This window comes from Myxocyprinus asiaticus, chromosome 39 (genome assembly GCF_019703515.2).
Source record: "Myxocyprinus asiaticus isolate MX2 ecotype Aquarium Trade chromosome 39, UBuf_Myxa_2, whole genome shotgun sequence".
Classification (NCBI taxonomy): domain Eukaryota; kingdom Metazoa; phylum Chordata; class Actinopteri; order Cypriniformes; family Catostomidae; genus Myxocyprinus; species Myxocyprinus asiaticus.
Genome location: NC_059382.1, coordinates 7,424,884 through 7,443,398, shown reverse-complemented (window position 1 = coordinate 7,443,398; position 18,515 = coordinate 7,424,884). Strand labels below are relative to the sequence as shown.

The following is an 18,515-nucleotide window of genomic DNA, read 5'->3' as shown; positions in this document are numbered from 1 at the left end:
GTGTGGGGAAAACTTTAGATCTGGGCTCTCCTACCAGTAAAAAAGGAGTGGCATAGTTGTACTTGTTTGATGTGTTAAGTTTGGGATAAAGGAAAAAATATATATAGACACATAAAGGGAACTTGTATATGACACAGGTCTCTCACACACACACTATATACATATGTATGTATATATAAAAACACAGTCACTGTGTGTGATTGCTTATGAGCAGCAACTTGCTACAAATAAGTACATTGTTTGGTCCCCCAAAAAAACGGGGCCACATGGCGAAACAGAAGCACCTAAGGCAGTTTACACAAAATTTTAGCACTGATTTTACACTCACCGACAGTTAGAGGAGATCAGCGACAAAAGCCTGAAATCAGAGCTCACTCACGTGAGCGACGATTGCCATGTATGAATTTTAAAAGACGTGATCTGAGAGACGCGCCAATGCGTCACAGATACCCGAGAGATATTTTGCAGGTTAAATATCTAGACCTGTCTGCAACTCCAAGTCCTGCAGTGTGAAATGTGTTTTGACTGGAAATGACATCAGCGATAACCTACAGCCAACGAGAGAGCAAGATACAGCCTTATAATGCATCTATTTGTATGGTGAGCACAATAATATAGTTTCTATCAGAATAAATTGGTTTAAATAGAGTTTCTATCAAAATAGCATTAGGGTTAGGTTTAAACTTTTCAATTATTTGAAACAAAAACAAAGCACAAACATGTCCTTGTCGAGCCACAACACCAGCAGGCAGCTGCTTCATTGCAAAATTATTTACCTCCAACTCTCTCTGCAGAACAGACAATCCTGTATTAATAAATTAATATGGTGGCACAAATATATTTGTCTACAAAACTCATTTCAAACATTTAAGCATATGCCTTCAGATCAAAAGACTTTTAAAATCATGGGAATCATTTCAGTCAAGTGTTTCACAGAGAGAGATTATATATATATATATATATTTTATTTTTTTAATTATTATTCTTTTTTGTCTGGCTTATCTAAGCTATCTGACTGAATAAAAGCTAAGGAAACTCTAGAAAAACCATTGCCAACCATGTTTCTTATGCTGCAGATACAGTTGTAACACCATTACATCTGTCCCCTGCTGATCACATTGCATGCTTAACTTACATCCTAAAATGTCCCACTATGTTAATTTTGTGTAGACAAATCAACAAATTCCAACAAGAAACGTTTCCTTTCATGGTGATTCAGGAATAATTTATTCTCAGAAAAAAAGAAATTTAAAAATTTACACCCTAAACAGATGTTTTCTAATAATTTCTCATCAATATGGACTATGTTCTTCAACTTTCCCTCACAGAGAGAGAATACTAATGTGAATGTGCAAACTGATAATGACCGTTCAAACTTGCCTTAGAAGGGAAATATGCACAGTGTTAACTGTAGTACTCTGTTTTCATTAGGAAGTCAAACATGTATGGGAATTAAACATACAATTAACTATTTTGATGAAATTCATAATTATTATTTGTATTCTTCATTTTTTGTTACAATAGTGTGATTTTATTGTGTTCATGTGTTTGTTTATTGGACTTTTAGTTTGGAATTTAAAAACTATATTACAGTTTAGGACAACATACAGGCTACTGCAAAATCATTGCTTGAGAAAAGCAAGCATTTGTGTAACTGGACATTTGTTTCACAACATTTAGTAAGTCGGTCTTTCCACCGAGAACACACTACAACTTTTGAATTCCGAAAATAACTTATTTGTGAATTCATGATTTTTCTTCTATAATAATCGAATACTACATCTGGGATGGCATGAGGGTGAGTAAATTATTACATTTTTTGGTAAACTATTCCTTTAAGCACTCAAAACAGGACTGACAACCATATTCTGCTGCTGTGTGAACATGGCTACACCAGTAAATAAATGCAGTTGTCAATCCCAAACAATGAGCACGTTTACATGCATAGCAAAATGCAGATTACTCCCTAAAATCATATTATTAAAAAAAAAAAAAAAAAAAAAATCCAATTTGAAATAATCGCATTATTCTCTGCTTTTGATGTCAAACCGTGAAGAGGCATGCGTTCAACACGTGCACACATTGGATGAGCCAGTGAGGATGCTGGTTATCTGCCCTTGTTGGTCAGATTATTCTTATGCCATTTATGTCCGTACGCAGATAAAGGAACACCGTTTATTGCGTTTACGTGACCTTGTCTGCTTAATAAGCATACTCTGTGTAAGAACGTGCATATCAACAAGCTCACTGACTGTGTGAACATGGCAATAAGTATTCTAAAAGTATTCTGTATACGTTACTTTTAATATGCTTGTGGCAGGGCGGGCTGATCAAGCCTGAGAGGGATAAAGGCGACCTGAGATGGCAGTGCGACAGAGAGAGAGTTACGGGCAGCTGCCCGACACCTGTGTGTGTGTGTTGTTTGGTTTATTATTAAACTATCGTTTATTGTCAAGCCGGTTCTCGCTGCCTCCTTTCCATTGAACTGCGTTACACTGGGACCGAATCCCGGGAAGGAGGAGGGATGCACCATAGTAGAGTCCTCGCCACTACAATCCACCCCAACGGAGCAGCCGCGGCCATCCGCCGGGGGACGGAGGAGCCTGGCCGCCTGAGAGCGGAGGAACGGCCGCCGACCGCGAGGGGAGGAGGGGCTCCTAACCGACCACCTGGAGCAGTCAGGGCCGCTGCCAGGGGCAGAGGAGACCCCTAGCAGCCGCTGAAACGTGGCAGGGACTGAGACCACCAACCGCGAGTGGGGAGGGGCTCCTGGCTGACCGCCTGGCGGACTGCTACCAGGGGCGGAGGAGACAACTTCTCTTTTTAAATATTAGTGGTTTAATTATGTACCATCGCCGTTACGGCGTACAAGTACCGCATTTATTTTGTTGTTTCCCTCCCCTATCCAGGAAGGCGAGGATGACCTGCCGGCAGGGCACGCCCCCCCCCCCGGGAAAGGGGGGGTGGGGGATGTACGTCATGCCGAGGGCTCCCCAGCCTGAGAGAACGAGGGAGGAATGTGGCAGGGCAGAGGGTGGGGCCGGGTCGTGATTCTGCACACCCAGCCCCTAATCAGGCTGATCAATCCTGAGAGGGATAAAGGCAACCGGAGACAGCAGTGTGACAGAGAGTGTGTTACGGGCACCAGTGTGTGTGTGTGTTGTTTGGTTTAAGTTTATTATTAAACTATTATTTATATTGTCAAGCTGGTTCTCGCCTCCTCCTTTCCCTTTTACCTCATTACAGTGATGTATATGGATTACATTACTGAATACATTTTAGAAAGAGTATTTAATATTCTGCCTAATCCTATAAATATACGTAAATGTTTCTTAAATCAGCATCTACATGTATGGCAGCCATTCCATTCCAGTGTCTGTTGAATTCCTAGTAAGATATTAGATGCAGAAGGGTGAACAATTGCTGCAATATGACTTGAATCTAGAAAACCCAACCTTTTAATCCTGGAATTCCTCAACATCATAAATTAAAAGATTCTGCTTGACTAGGCACCAATAAGTCTAGCTGTAGCTCACATATGGCCAATAAAACTACCAAAAGGGACTTGTCCAGATAGCACATGACTTGAGAACTCCATGCTTCTGAGGAAAGAACTCCACATTTAACGGTTATTGCCTGACACTGCCATCAAGACCATCTCTGCAAAGAGATCCTAAGGGCAGAGGGCTGGAAATCCCGGGAAAGGCTTAAAACACACCTTCAATATAAACCAGTTTGCTACACTTAAACTAGACTCATCAGATCACGAGACATCGTGATCATTATTCTGCAAACAGAAGCTAAAAGGAACCCATGAACATCTCACACAAAGTATCATTTCTTATTTTACCCCCCTAAAATGTACTGAATGCATTTGGACCCAAAATGTACACAATACCTAGCCTTACTAGATAATTCTGAAAATTACTTTGACTGTGATTACTTCTATAACTGAAAAATTAATGATTATAGCAGTGATTTGTAATCACTTATAACTGACAAATCGATGATTATAAGCTTTAATCTTGTGTTATTCATGTAATTTTTTTTTTTTACTAAGAATGGTAACTATTCAGAATAAAACACTTCATGTTTACCATTGTTGAAATTCTTTCTGCATTTCAGGAATGTTTGTTAATTAATTTGATATATTTAGTTGTATCCAAGATATAACAGTTCATGATTAAAACATGCACTATTATGAGTGGGAAGTTTGTAAGAATCCTCCACACAAAGGATTGTAAATCAACTTTGAAAAGGACAGACCAGTCGACCATGTGACTCTGAAAAGCCACTTCTGATTGTCTCAGGACACCTTTGGGGTGCGGCCAATTTCAGCTCAGAAGTTTCCTACCAAGGAAGAAGGTGGTGGTCTCCTCTCTTCTTCGGCTCTCTTGCTCTTTACTTCCTCTGTAGCTCCTCATCCTCCGTGCTCTTGCCCTCGTGGCTTTCAGCCTCCATGCCATGTAGAGTCCAAGGAAACTTGGGACCTGAAGTCCCGAGGAAGCCTCTCACTCTCTGCTCTACGGGTCACACACATGTAATGGGAGTTGCGAGTCCTCCTTGCAGAGGGCCTCGCTTCAAATCCCGCCTCATCATCCATCGAGACAATAAATATCCATGATCATAACAGAGTCCAAGACACTGACGGAACAAACTTTCTACAAAGAGCCAAAAGAACCAAGCCATAGCAAGAAAAAGCAAGGAAAGGAAACACAACGACACGCAAGTACTTCTCCAGACCTTTGCTGAAAGTGCTGGTGTATTATTTAAACTTGGGTAATCCGTTTGTAAATTGACTTAGACTCAAAGGATAAATGGTTCTTAAGGCATTGTCAACAGACTCCATAAAGTAAATTCTCTGTATTGAACATTCTGTCACTTTACTCACCAACCTGTTTCATGTTTGTATGTGTCAGTTAGGTTATGTTTAGAATAGCAAAAGTTTGTTTGTATTCAAAGATTATCAAAACATACCAGTCAAATTCTCATCACTTGATTTTAAAAGAGCTTGCCTCAAAGCTATACCTAAAATATGTGATAATATTTTCAATAAGCCATGAGAATAATATTACTCCAATAAGTGAAATAATCAGTTCCCTTATTAAAGCTAATTCCTTACAATAGAAATTGTGAGCAGATACAATGAGACATTGTATTACGATTTTATTTGTCTGAATAAAATTCTCCACCATTAATCTAATTATTTGTCATTTATCTTTCTTTATAATGGTTGTCGACCGTGACTAATTCCATTATAAATTTCCTTACATAATAATGACGTAGAATAAGGACAGTTTCAAGTAATTCTTAACACATACATACTGTTCCTACATCCTGCTTGAATTTTTGAGCCAGGAGTGGCATAAAATCACCTAACTTAAAACATTAGTATTGTTTATAAATTAATGTAAAATTAATATATAGTGTTTTTGCATTATTCAAGGTCCGAAAACACTGCATCTTTTTTGTTATTTTGGCCAGTTGTCATTTTCTGCAACAAAAAAAAAAAGAAAAAGCAGTTTCTTTGTTGCCATTTTTGACCTAATATTGACCTTAAGACATGCCAGTCTATTGCATACCGTGGCAACTCAAACAAAAGTCTGGAATAATGTACATATTTTGCAGTTAAAAGTACCAATTTCCTTCCGAAATTCACCAAAGTGGCATTCAACTGAGTATCACAAAGTATAGTCAGGACATTACAGATTTAAAAAAAAAAAAAAAAACAGCATCATCATTATTTGAAAAAGTCATTTTTGATCAAATCTAGACAGGCCCCATTTCCAGCAGCCATCACTCCAACAACTTATCCTTGAATAATCATGCTAAATTGCTCATTTGGTACTAGAAGAGAAAAAAAAAAAAAAAAAAAGCTTGCCATTATTTCAAACGCAGTTTAAAGCTATTTGCTTTGTTAAATGAAGCTTAACATTGTTTTTGAGTTGCCACAGTATGCAATAGCCTGGCATGTCTTAAGGTCAATATTAGGTCAAAAATGGCAAAAAAGAAAGAGCTTTCTCTAGAAACTCATCAGTCAATCATTGTTTTGAGGAATGAAGTCTATACGATGCTTGAAATTGCCAAAAAACTGAATATTTCATACAAAAGGTGCACACTACAGTCTTCAAAGTCAAAGGACAACTGTCTCCAACAAGGACAGAAAAAGATGTGGAAGGCCAGATGTACAACAAAACAAGAAGATAAGTACATCAGAGTCTCTAGTTTGAGAAATAGTCTCACATGTCCTCAGCTGACAGCTTCATTGAATTCTACCCGCTCAACACCAGTTTCGTGTACAACAGTAAAGAGAAGACTCAGGGGTGCAGGCCTTATGGGAAGAATTGCAAATAAAAAGCCACTTTTGAAACAGAAAAAAACAAAAAAAAAGGTTAGAGTGGGCAAAGAAACACAGACATTGGACAACAGATAATTGGAAAAGAGTGTTATGGATCTTAACCCCATTGAGCTTTTGTGGGATCAGTTAGACTTTAAGGTGTGTGAGAAGTGCCCGACAAGACAGCCACATCTATGGCAAGTGCTACAGGAAGTTTGGGGTAAAATGTCACCCGAGTATCTGGACAAACTGACAGCTAGAATGTCAAGGATCTGCAAAGCTGTCATTGCTGCATGTGGAGGATTTTTTGATGAGAACTCTTTGAAGAGTTTAAGAAGTTCTGAACATTTTTTTCAAATTGTAATAGTAATTTTTCATGTTATTAATGTCCTGACTATTCATTGTGATCAGTTGAATGCCACTTCGGTGAATAAAAGTACCAATTTCTTTCCATAAGAACAAAATCTGTACATTATTCCAAACTTCTGGCCACCAGTATAATATATATATATATATATATATACACACACACACACACACACACACATACACACACTCTATATAATAATAGACCTTACCTTATTCACAGTAGAGCCATCTTTTTTTCTTTTTTTTAACAGGAATGAAAACAAAAGGGCTTCAGGATCCTCAGTCCTGGGAGGAGTTTTCCATAGCATCAGGTAACTGACACAGCGTCCAAGTAACTAACTTGAAGGGAAGAATGTCTTTTGCTATACAGGGAATACTATTCTACGTTTTTAAGTTGGTTTGACATCTTTAAGTCAAATGGTCAAAGAGTTTAGATTTATTTTGATCTAAAATTCTATATAAAATGTACCAAAGGTGAACTCCCAAAAAGAAGCCATGTGTTTTGCAGAGATTATATTCTGAGTTTACTGAAGCAGGTTTGTCAACTTTTGATTAAATGGTCTATTAAATAGTATACCATCTACAATGATGGACTTGGGTAATCAGTCTGGTGCAACTTCACCTACAGACAAGGTGCATGGAGATGAAGCAGAATTGAAGAGGACAAATCCAGCAACACTTGTTGAAAAGAGAAATAAAAAAAAATAAATAGTCACATTTCAGCACACAAGCCTTCATCAGGGTTTACAAAAGTTAAGCACTTAACTTTGTAAACCCTGATACCCAAGGACAGTTAAACTGCAATGCACCTCACTGATCTCTGCCTACATCACCTTGGTCTAATGATGGACTAAACTCTTAAAATGGAATACAAAGACAAACAATTAATTGACAACAAAACCCTTCATCAGCCAATTAAGAAAGGACAATGCATCTATGTGAACTTCTGCAGTTAATCCAGGATGGATTTAAAAGACATTATAGTCATTAATCTTATAGTTCATACAAAATCTTGTTTAAACACTGGACCTTGTTTCATCCCATCCCAGTCTAGGGTTGGGGAGTAGTAACAATTAAGAAGGTTTGGGGTTCCCCTTCTCCCATCCCAGCACTCAATGATCAGTCAAGTTTAAAATCCAAAACAAAAGTATTTAATCAAAACAAGTCAAAAAGGCTCTAGGAGGGGGCAAAGGCCAAAATAACAAATAAAACTTAAATATCTGTTGGGGAAACAAAACTACTTTACCTAACAAAGAAAAAGTGCAAACAACCAACCAGCTAACCAGCTAAAACACAGGAGAAAAGATAAACAGTTACCACACCACAAACAACTATCTGGAATGAGGAAATTCCATTGCAGTAAAGATCTGCTTGGGATTTATCCCGTTTCCCTCTCCTCACCAACCAATTCAGACAGGGGAGTGATTGGTAATCATCATTGCAAACACCCGATGTTAATCACCCTGCAAGGAGGATGGAGGAAGGAAGAGATAGAGAGAGAGAGAGAGAGAGAGAGAGAGAGAGAGAGAGAGAAACAAACAGGAAAACCACAACACAAAGTGGACAAAATCTCCAATTGCAATAAGGCCAATGCCATACATCTATAGATGTAATTGAACAAATAAGCTGACAAAGAAAGGAACCAACAAATACGTCCTGGGACATAACAACCTTAACACTTACTTAGTTTACTAATTTTAAACCATGACTTTCACTGCACATAAATAACTAATATTGGCGTTATATTCATGTTGTTGTTTAGCCAGAGGGGAACTGGCCCCACAGTGAGCCTGGTTTCTCTAAAGGTTACTTTTCTCCATTAACCAACATCCACATGAAGTTTTGTATTCCTTGCCACAGTCACCTCCGGCTTGCTCACTGTGGTTTCAAATACAATTATTATTTAATTATTTAAGACAAAATTTACAATCATATTTAATTAAACTACACAATGATCACTCTTGAAGACTTTATAGATATGAAAGTTTTTTGTTAATGCATGATTTTCTGTTGTGAAAAGCACTATACAAATAAAAATTACTTGACTTAATAGATTTATGTAGATAATATATATATATATATATATATATATATATATATATATATATATATATATAAGTACTAAATGTAATGTTTACTAAATTTAAACTCCCAAAAAGAAGACTTTTTGTGAATTCTAAAATGTATCAAGTTTAAACACCCCAAAAGAAGGTTTGTGCTGTTTAAGGAATACTATTCTTAGGTTTTCGAAGTTGGTTTGACATCTTTAGGTCAAACTGTCAAAGAGTTTCATAAATTTATATAGATAAAAATTCTATATAAAAATACCAATTACAAACTCTCCAAAAGAAGCCTTGTGCTATGTAGGGAACAACAATCATTCTGAGATATTTGAAATTGGTTTGACATCTTTACCTCAAACAGTCAAAGAGTTTAATATATTTATTTGGATAAAACATTTTCTATATAAAATAACAAATTTAAACTCCCAAAAACAAGGCTTGTGCTATGTAGGGAATAATATTCTGAGTTTTTTGCAGATGGGTTGACATCTTTGGATCAAATGGTCATAGAGTTTTATAGAATTGGAACAAAATGTATGCAACATTTTTTATAAAACATATAAAATGTATATTACCCAAACTGAGTAAAAGGAATATTTTTCTGAGTATTTTATAATTGGTGTGATGTTATAACTTCAAATAGTTTAATAGATTTATAGAGCTATTTAAATTGGTATGAATTTTAATTTTGAAAACGTTTTGACATTTAAGCCTTGTGATATACTAAGGACATCTGTTAATATGTATCTCAGTTGTTCTGGCTTCTTGATAAGAACAATGCAGAGAATTAAATGGGTTTTATTTCGAATATCAAACAGATGTCAAACATAAAACCAACTTTACCGCACACCTTGACCTGACGTGCTTTACGTAGGCCTACCTGAAAGTAAAAGTGAAATGAACAAGCAGATCCTGCCTCTACCCAGTCCCAGACCTCTCCTTGATCGTCGATCAAACATTAAGATTTTGAAGCGTTCTCTTTTGAGCTATAACATATTTGTTCTTGTTTTTTTTTTTTTTTAAATCATCACCAATTTACCATCTTTACATCTCACGTCGACCTTCTTCCTGGTGGATTTTTAACTCTTCAGACATGGAGTTTAATCTTAGTGTAAGTCCAAAATGAATCGCTCGGGCATTTCTTTTCCAACTTTTAGAAGGAGTCTAAGCAGACAGGTGTCTTGATTATATGATAAGCAGCAGTAAATTAAGACTGTTTTTGCTTTTATTTATTGTTTAAATGCAACGACTCGTCATGTAATCCAAGTGAGACCGTGGGTTAAACGTAATTTAGGGATAAAGTATGTTGATGCTGTACTATCTTAATTCATTAGCCTCCGGTAGGCTGTTTTCGATGTGGAACGACTTTGATTATGGCACTATTTTTTTGCATTGTGATGCTAGTTAATAGTTGTCTTTTATATCCACAGAGATTAAGCGCATATTTCACCATTGTAGCATTCACATTATCGATGCATGCTGTTAATCCTGGTAAGAAATGTAACGTTTGTTAATATTTTGGTAAGGGAATCTCTTAAAGTTTTTCGCACAATGTTTGATCCGAGTCTTCTTTCTTTTTTCTTTTTGTTGTTGTACATATGTTTTGCCCCTCAAAAATCTCAGATTTGCTGATTTACAGCATTGACTGTGTGTTTAACAATCGGCCATACTGCTGTCAAGCAAGATGTAATTGGGAGCCAGGAACCAATGAAACATTCAGCTATTTAAGTTGTCGGGTTTCTGGTAAGTTATTTTACTTATTTTTATTTGTATTTTTTTTTTTTTTTTTTTTAATTTTTGATAGCACACTAAAATTTTGGGTTATTGTTTAACCCACAATGTTGGGTTGAGTCTGTCGAGTACGGTCATTTTGTTGGGTTATTTTCACAGACCAGTGTTGGGTCGCTTTCAACACGAACTCTGTTGGGTTAGAAACTGGGTCATTGTCACTGACAGTAGATTTCACATGTACTCTTTACAACCGACTGAATTAGCTGGGTCAAAATAAATGTGAGAAGAATAAGCGTTTATAAAGTCATAATCAGACGTTGTAGTCGTGATTTGTGTAAAAGTAAATAAAAAGTGAATTAGTATTATAAATATAACGCACTAATTCTCCAATTCAAACTTGCGCTATACCATATAACGCTATAAAACCCGCTAGAACAACGTGTCACAAACTTTAACCAATTATTTATAGGTTACATTTCACAAAATTTATAAACATTTATTGAAACATTTATACGAACAGATTTCGATTTATTGATCATAAATTATATAGGCCTAACATATGAAAACCTGTGCTTCTGAGATAAAAGCATAGCCTATAAAGAGGATAAAGTAGGATTACTAGTATTAGTAGCCTATTATCTTTTTAGAAGTTACGGTGTTTTTAATCGTTATACGGACTGTTATTAATTTTCCGTGTTTTAGACAGGTGATCGGATCAGCTCAATTCATGCAACTCAAGCGGGGAAATTCCCAACACTATGCCTGGGCAATTTTTATAAATTATTTCTTGATTATTCTTTTTGAAAACGTCGTTAGTGCACTGTTTATGTTTTTCAATAGCCTGTTATTTTTTCTCACATTTTCGTAAAGAGTAGCCCAGCCTACATTTAAATGAATATAATTTAGCCTAAAGATCCAAATCCAAAATCTTTTTTTTTTTTCGTCTTCGTTATAGTCAAAAAATAAAAATACCCCTAAACATTTCGTCATTACTTTCGTTAAGGAGATTAACACAGAACACGACGGTTTTCAAATAACATTAATGAATTGTCATCAAGGCCGTAACCATGGGTGGGGGGTCGCGGGTGTTGAGGTCACAAATATAATGGTCCTCTTTGGTCCTTTAATATAGTAAAGGCGCGGAATGCAATAATTTTCTGATTAAAGGATTTATATGCGATAAAGGCCCGAAATTGGATAATTTTTGGTTTTAAAAGATACATGTTTTTTTTAGTGCACACATTGCAAGACAAACACTGTGCTTGCATTGGCCAGTTTCAGTGTTTTTTTGTTTTTTTTTTGTTTTGTTTTTTTGCAGTTTCAATGAAAAGACTAATAATTTTAATTTCTTTTCATCACTGATGTATCTGTAAAATGGTATGACTGTGTCAGCTGGCTAAAAATAAAAAAATAAAAATACACTAAATTATTTGCTACCCTCAAGATGTCCCTCATTGTGTTTTTTTTCCGAGTAGAATCACAATCACAATATTTTCTTCAATAATCCTAATGCTGCTCTTTTCCATATAAAAACAGTTCAAATTGACCACTGCTGTCAAAGTCCAAAAAGAAAAAAATTACCATAAAAGTAGTCCATACAACACAAAGCTGTTGTATGTCCCCAGGAAGCTTGGAATATAATGCACAAGTCATATGGACTACTGTTATGTTGTCTTTATACTGAACCTTTAATAGTGCTTTATAGTGTTTGTCCTTTTTGAAACTCGACAGCTCCTGCTCATTATAAACTGTTATTCTATGGAATAGAGCAGCTTAAAATATCTATTTTTACACTCCAAGAAAAAAAATAAAAAAACAGCATGTGGGTTTTGAAAAACATAAGGGTGAGTAAATGAGTGAGTAAAAGTACATTTTCCATTTTCAGGTGAACTACTCTAACTGGTGGCTAATTTTTTGAGCACACCTGACAAGGACATACTCAAAATAAAATTGTCTCTTTTAAAAGAAGACACTTAGGAGATGCTGTACAACATTCAGAATTAAAGACAAAGAAAATATTTAGAAAATCTTAAATGTATTGTAAATTATTACCTCTTACATTTGCATTAAAAATATATGACACTGTCCTTGCCAAAGCCTAAAAGCACAATAGAAGCCACAAGTCACAGGTCTTACCATGTTCTAGTTGAGGGAATAACGCTCTACTTTGCGTTTTAAAGATTATTTTCTTAGACGGGTCATTCCTACAATTAAGTAAAATTTTGGCTTTGAAACTTTTGAAAAATTTAACATACTAAAGTTTCTTTATGTTTCATTATTAAAGGGACATGTTAAAGATTTTATAAGTCATACCAGTCAAGCTAAATCACTTTGAAAATTCAGATTTCCATCCGGGTAAATGGGCAGGGTCAGGGTGGAAAATGACGGGGTGGACATTTAATGGATAAATTAGCCATTACATGGTCTGTGAATGATATCTTGGAAACAGTTGTAAACTTATATTGATGCTTTTTTCTGTTAACATAAATATGTTGAAATGTTAAAATTACATGCATTTTCCCTGTAGCTTCCCATTATAGGGTGGACATGTTTTGCTTGACCACATATGATTAACACCACAAAATAAAGGGAAACATCCATAAAACAAAAGAGTTATGCACTTAAAGTAACTCAAAATAATTTTGCTGCCTGGCTGATGTCCACGTCCAGTGTGTGTGATGTCATTATAACAATAGATCTTCAATTAAAGGTCATAGTATCATGGCATAACAGAGTCGACAATAAATCAAGGGACACACAAAAAACTCTACTATCAGTGTTAAAATGACAGTTACCGCAAATTAATACTTGTTAGTAAGAGAATGTCATACTAACTTGGATGGAACAAAATTTAGTATTCTGATGGTTTAGCACTCATTTTTGTTTGACGTGTAGCTCTAGGGACGTGAGGAAATGACATTAGTGCAACAAATTACAATTATTTCAAAGATTAATAATTTGACTTTTAGGCCAACAGTAGTGTTTAACAATATTAATAGTCTTTATTCTTTTTACCAAGCCTATTAAAATTGTAATTTGGTGAAATGAAACAATATCAATATAACATTTTGTACTGGGGACTTAAATTGATGCTGAATTGAAGGAAGAATCCATCACACAGGCACCTAGAGAGAGAAAGAGTGAAAGAGAATCAAACACAACAATCTACATCTACATACGTAACATGTTGATAAGGTTTATTACAAGGATCACAATTAGAGAGCACCCTCATGTCAGTGTAGTCTTCTTTTGGAGCCAGAGCATTATTTCCTTTGGTCTGTATTTTATTATCTTGAGACATGGATGGCCTTGAAGTTGTTGGCTCACACAGAAGATAAGCCCAACCTCAACAGTACATTCTTCTTTTATAGCCAAAACTACACAGGTAATGGGGTTGCTCATTAGAATTACATGGCCATGATAGTGTTTTTTTGTTTTTGTTTTGTTTTTTTCATCTTGGCATAATAGGTCTAAAGAGATGTGAAGGCATGTGATGCAAAAACGCTCCTGCTGGAGGCGCACACACACACACACACACAGAGAGAGAGAGAGAGAGAGAGAGAGAGAGATACAGCTCTGGAAAAAATTTAAAAATCACACCACATGTTCAGTTTCTCTGGATTTGCTATTTATAGGTATGTGTTTGAGTAAAATTAACATTTTTGTTTTATTCTATAAACTACTGACAACATTTCTCCCAAATTCCAAATAAAAATATTGTCATTTAGAGCATTTATTTGCAGAATATGACAACTGGTCAAAATTACAAAGATGCTGTGTTTTCAGACCTCAAATAATGCAAAGAAAGCAAGTTCATATTAATTTTTAAACAACACAATAATAATGTTTTAACTTATGAAGAGTTCAGAAATCAATATTTGGTGGAATAACCCTGATTTTCAATCACAGCTTTCATGCGTATTTGCATACTTTCCACCAGTCTTTCACATTGCTGTTGGGTGATTTTTATGCCACTCCTGGTGCAAAAATTCAAGCAGGAATTCAACAGACTCTGGAATCGAATGGCTGCCATACATGTAGAGATTCTGATTTAAGAAACATTTAGAGTGGTCTCTTAATTTTTCCAGAACTATATAATGTAGAGACAGACCGACAGACAGACAGACCGACCGACCGACCAACAGATGATAGATAGATAGTACAGTTAATACTCCACTACCTACAATTTCTATAAATGTAAAGCAATACACAGTATGTAATGATGAATGTTACAAAGAATAGTATGCTGCATTGTTGTCATATGACCTCATTAATTAATCAAGTGCCATTTTATTCAGGCTTAGCCTATTAGTGCCATAAAATAATGCAAATATATATTTAAAGTGTATATACGTATTTCAAACCAGAGTTCCGCTATTTAATATGGATTTTTTAAACAGACCAAGTAAATTGTCTTACTCTATGTCTGTGGATGGCTAAATGTCATGTCAGGGGATATGTTTTAGGAGCAATGATTTGATTTACTTTATCTGAAAATTACAATGCTAACAAGGCTTCTATAGCAGGAAGGCATCACCAACAGCATTAGCCAATTTTACACAGAATTATGCCCTTTTTGTAAATTCTCAGAAGACACAAATTATATATAAAGAACAACCCCAATTCCGAAAAAGTTTGGGCAGTATGCAAAATGCTAATAAAAACAAAAAGGAGTGATTTGTAAATTATATTCACGCTTTGCTATATTGAAAACACTACAACTACACATAATATGATGTTTTACCTTGTGAATTTCTTTGTTTTTTGAAAATGTACAGTAATTTCAAATAAGATGATTGCAACACACTCCAAAAAAAGTTGAGAAAGGGGCAATTTAAGACTAATAACAATTTGACGAGTTGAAATAACAAGGCGATGTGAAACAGACGAGGCAACTGTGTCATAATACAGTGCATCCGGAAAGTATTCACAGCGCTTCACTTTTTCCACATTTTGTTATGTTACAGCCTTATTCCAAAATTGATTAAGTTCATTATTTTCCTCAAAATTCTACAAACAATACCCCATAATGACAACGTGAAAGAAGTTTGTTTGAAATCTTTGCAAATTTATTTTAAAAAAAAACAAACAAAAAAAAACACATGTACAGAAGTATTCACAGCCTTTGCTCAATACTTTGTTGAAGCACCTTTGGCACCAATTACAGCCTCAAGTCTTTTTGAGTATGATGCTACAAGCTTGGCACACCTATTTTTGGGCAGTTTCTCCCATTCTTTTTTGCAGGAACTCTCAAGCTCCATCAGGTTGGATGGGGAGCGTCGGTGCACAGCCATTTTCAGATCTCTCCAGAGATGTTCAATCGGGTTCAAGTCTGGGCTCTGGCTGGGCCACTCAAGGACATTCACAGAGTTCTCCCAGAGCCAGTCCTTTGTTATCTTGGCTGTGTGCTTAGGATCGTTGTCCTGTTGGAAGATGAACCTTCGCCCCAGTCTGAGGTCCAGAGTGCTCTGGAGCAGGTTTTCATCAAGGATGTCTCTGTACATTGCTGCATTCATCTTTCCCTCAATCCTGACTAGTCTCCCAGTTCCTGCCGCTGAAAAACATCCCCACAGCATGATGCTGCCACCACCATGCTTCACTGTAGGGATGATATTGGCCAGGTGATGAGCGGTGCCTGGTTTCCTCCAGACATGACGCTTGCCATTCAGGCCAAAGAGTTCAATCTTTTTTTCTCGTGGTCTGAGAGTCCTTCAGGTGCCTTTTGGCAAACTCCAGGCGGGCGGTCATGTGCCTTTTACTGAGGAGTGGATTCCATCTGGCCACTCTACCATACAGGCCTGATTGGTGGAGTGCTGCAGAGATGGTTGTTCTTCTGGAAGGTTCTTCTCTCTCCACAGAGAAATGCTGGAGCTCTGTCAGAGTGACCATCGGGTTCTTGGTCACCTCCTTGACTAAGGCCCTTCCCCCCCGATCGCTCAGTATGGCCGGGCAGCCAGCCCTAGGAAGAGTCCTGATAGTTCCAAACTTCTTCCATTTACGGATGATGGAGGCCACTGTGCTCATTGGGACCTTCAATGCTGCAGAAAGTTTTCTGTAACCTTCCCCAGATCTGTGCCTCGATACAACCCTGTCTCGGAGGTCTACAGACAATTCCTTGGACTTCATGGCTTGGTTTGTGCTCTGACATGCACTGTTAACTGTGGGACCTTATATAGACTGGTGTGTGCCTTTCCAAATCATGTCCAATCAACTGAATTTACCACAGGTGGACTCCAATCAATTTGTAGAAACATCTCAAGGATGATCAGTGGAAACAGGATGCACCTGATCTCAATTTTGAGTGTCATGGCAAAGGCTGTGAATACTTATGTACATGTGATTTTTTATCGTTTTTTATTTTTAATAAATTTGCAAAGATTTCAAACAAACTTCTTTCACATTGTCATTATGGGGTATTGTTTGTAGAATTTTTAGGAAAATAGTTAATTTAATCAATTTTGGAATAAGGCTGTAACATAACAAAATGTGGAAAAAGTGAAGCGCTGTGAATAATTTCCAGATGCACTGTATATAGGGAGCCTCCAAAAACAGCCTAGTTCTTCAAGAGCAAGGATCATTCAAGACTTGCCAACAATTTGCCAACAGATGCTTAAGCAAATAATCCAGCACTTTGAGAACAATGTTCCCCAAAGACAAATTAGAAGGATTTTGGGCATTTCATCCTCTACAGTGCACAATATAGTTAAAAGATTCAAGGAATCTGGTCAAATCTCGGTGCGTGAAGGGCAAGACAAAAACCATTTCTGAATGCGCATGATCTCCGATCCCTCAGACGTCACTGTTTTAAAAAAATCGGCAGTCATCTGTAATGGATGATATGAACATGGACTTGGGATAACTTTAGTAAACCTTTGCTAGTCAACACCACTCGCCGCTGCATCCACAGATGCAAGTTAAGGCTTTACCATGCAAAGCAGAAGCCCTACATCAACACTGTCCAGAAGCGCTGCTGACTTCTTTGGGCTCTGTCTCATCTGACTGGTGGATTTTTCCTCTGGATTATTAGTAGTCTTTTTTTCATTAATAATTCCACTTTTAAAAAATTAAATTTTTAGAAATGAAGTTGAAATAAACGCAGGCTGATGTCTCTAGCAGAAGCATATATGCCATCGATTAGAAACCTCTGAGCGTATGGTAGATCTGTCTTTAAAGGTTTGTAATTTATTGAACCAGGATCTACCCCTGGCAGCAATAATTTTACAAGGTGTGTTAAATTTATATAATTTAGAACCAGGGATGTGCACAGACATTTTGGGGGGCAGGGGCTCAAGTGGAAAAAAAGGGCACTTCTCATAATTATTTATTTAAAAAAATTGTTTTTTTAAACAAAACGTTAAATATATTATCACAACTCTGACTTCCTTACCAATTTATTTTAATTCCCTCACACTCACACAATTGTTTCATACTCAACAGATTTCTACAAAATAATCAGTTCACACAGAGACCATGGTCTTCTTTAGTATTCACTAGGTTTATCACAAGAGCAGGACAAGGGCATCGGAACTCGACAAAGTCTCATCTCCCGACCTGATATTTTGATTTTTTTTATTCAATAAATATATTTGTTTGACAGGTAAGCTGTGCACAAACAGGAATATATGTATATTCATTCATTTTAAATAAAATAAAAAGCACCCCAGAAAAAAGGGCAATTTCTCACGAGGAAGAAAAATGGCAGGTGCTCAAGCCCCCTTTGATGTCTATGTGTGCATGTGCCTGTTTAGGACTGTAATATTAATTTTGCCAAATTAGTTTGTATACTTTGTATTGTCTAGCTTGTGTATTTATGACCCAAATACATAAAAATTCCAAGTCAAAATTAATTTATTTTCTGGACCCTTGTCCCTCTAAAATATTCAGGCCTATCCAGGATTCAGCCCAGATCAAACGTCACACTGGATTTGTGTTTGTCTATCAGAGAGGAGTATGAAAGAGTAGAATAAGAATATATAATAGTAGATTCTATAAAATTATATGTTCACTGTATCTTT

General features: G+C 36.4%; 1 protein-coding gene across 4 annotated transcripts in view; it reads left to right on the top strand.

Moving 5' to 3' along the window:
* The first annotated feature begins 9,701 nt into the window (after nt 1-9,701).
* Nucleotides 9,702-18,515, top strand: part of LOC127429860 (uncharacterized) — a 33,000-nt gene continuing 24,186 nt past the window's right edge. For all 4 annotated transcript variants that reach the window (XM_051679166.1, XM_051679163.1, XM_051679165.1 and 1 more), the window contains exons 1-3: nt 9,702-9,880; nt 10,200-10,260; nt 10,393-10,512. In XM_051679166.1, coding sequence (XP_051535126.1) covers nt 9,863-9,880; nt 10,200-10,260; nt 10,393-10,512 — 199 coding nt within the window. In that variant the 5' untranslated portion in view covers nt 9,702-9,862. The remainder of the gene's footprint in view (nt 9,881-10,199; nt 10,261-10,392; nt 10,513-18,515) is intronic.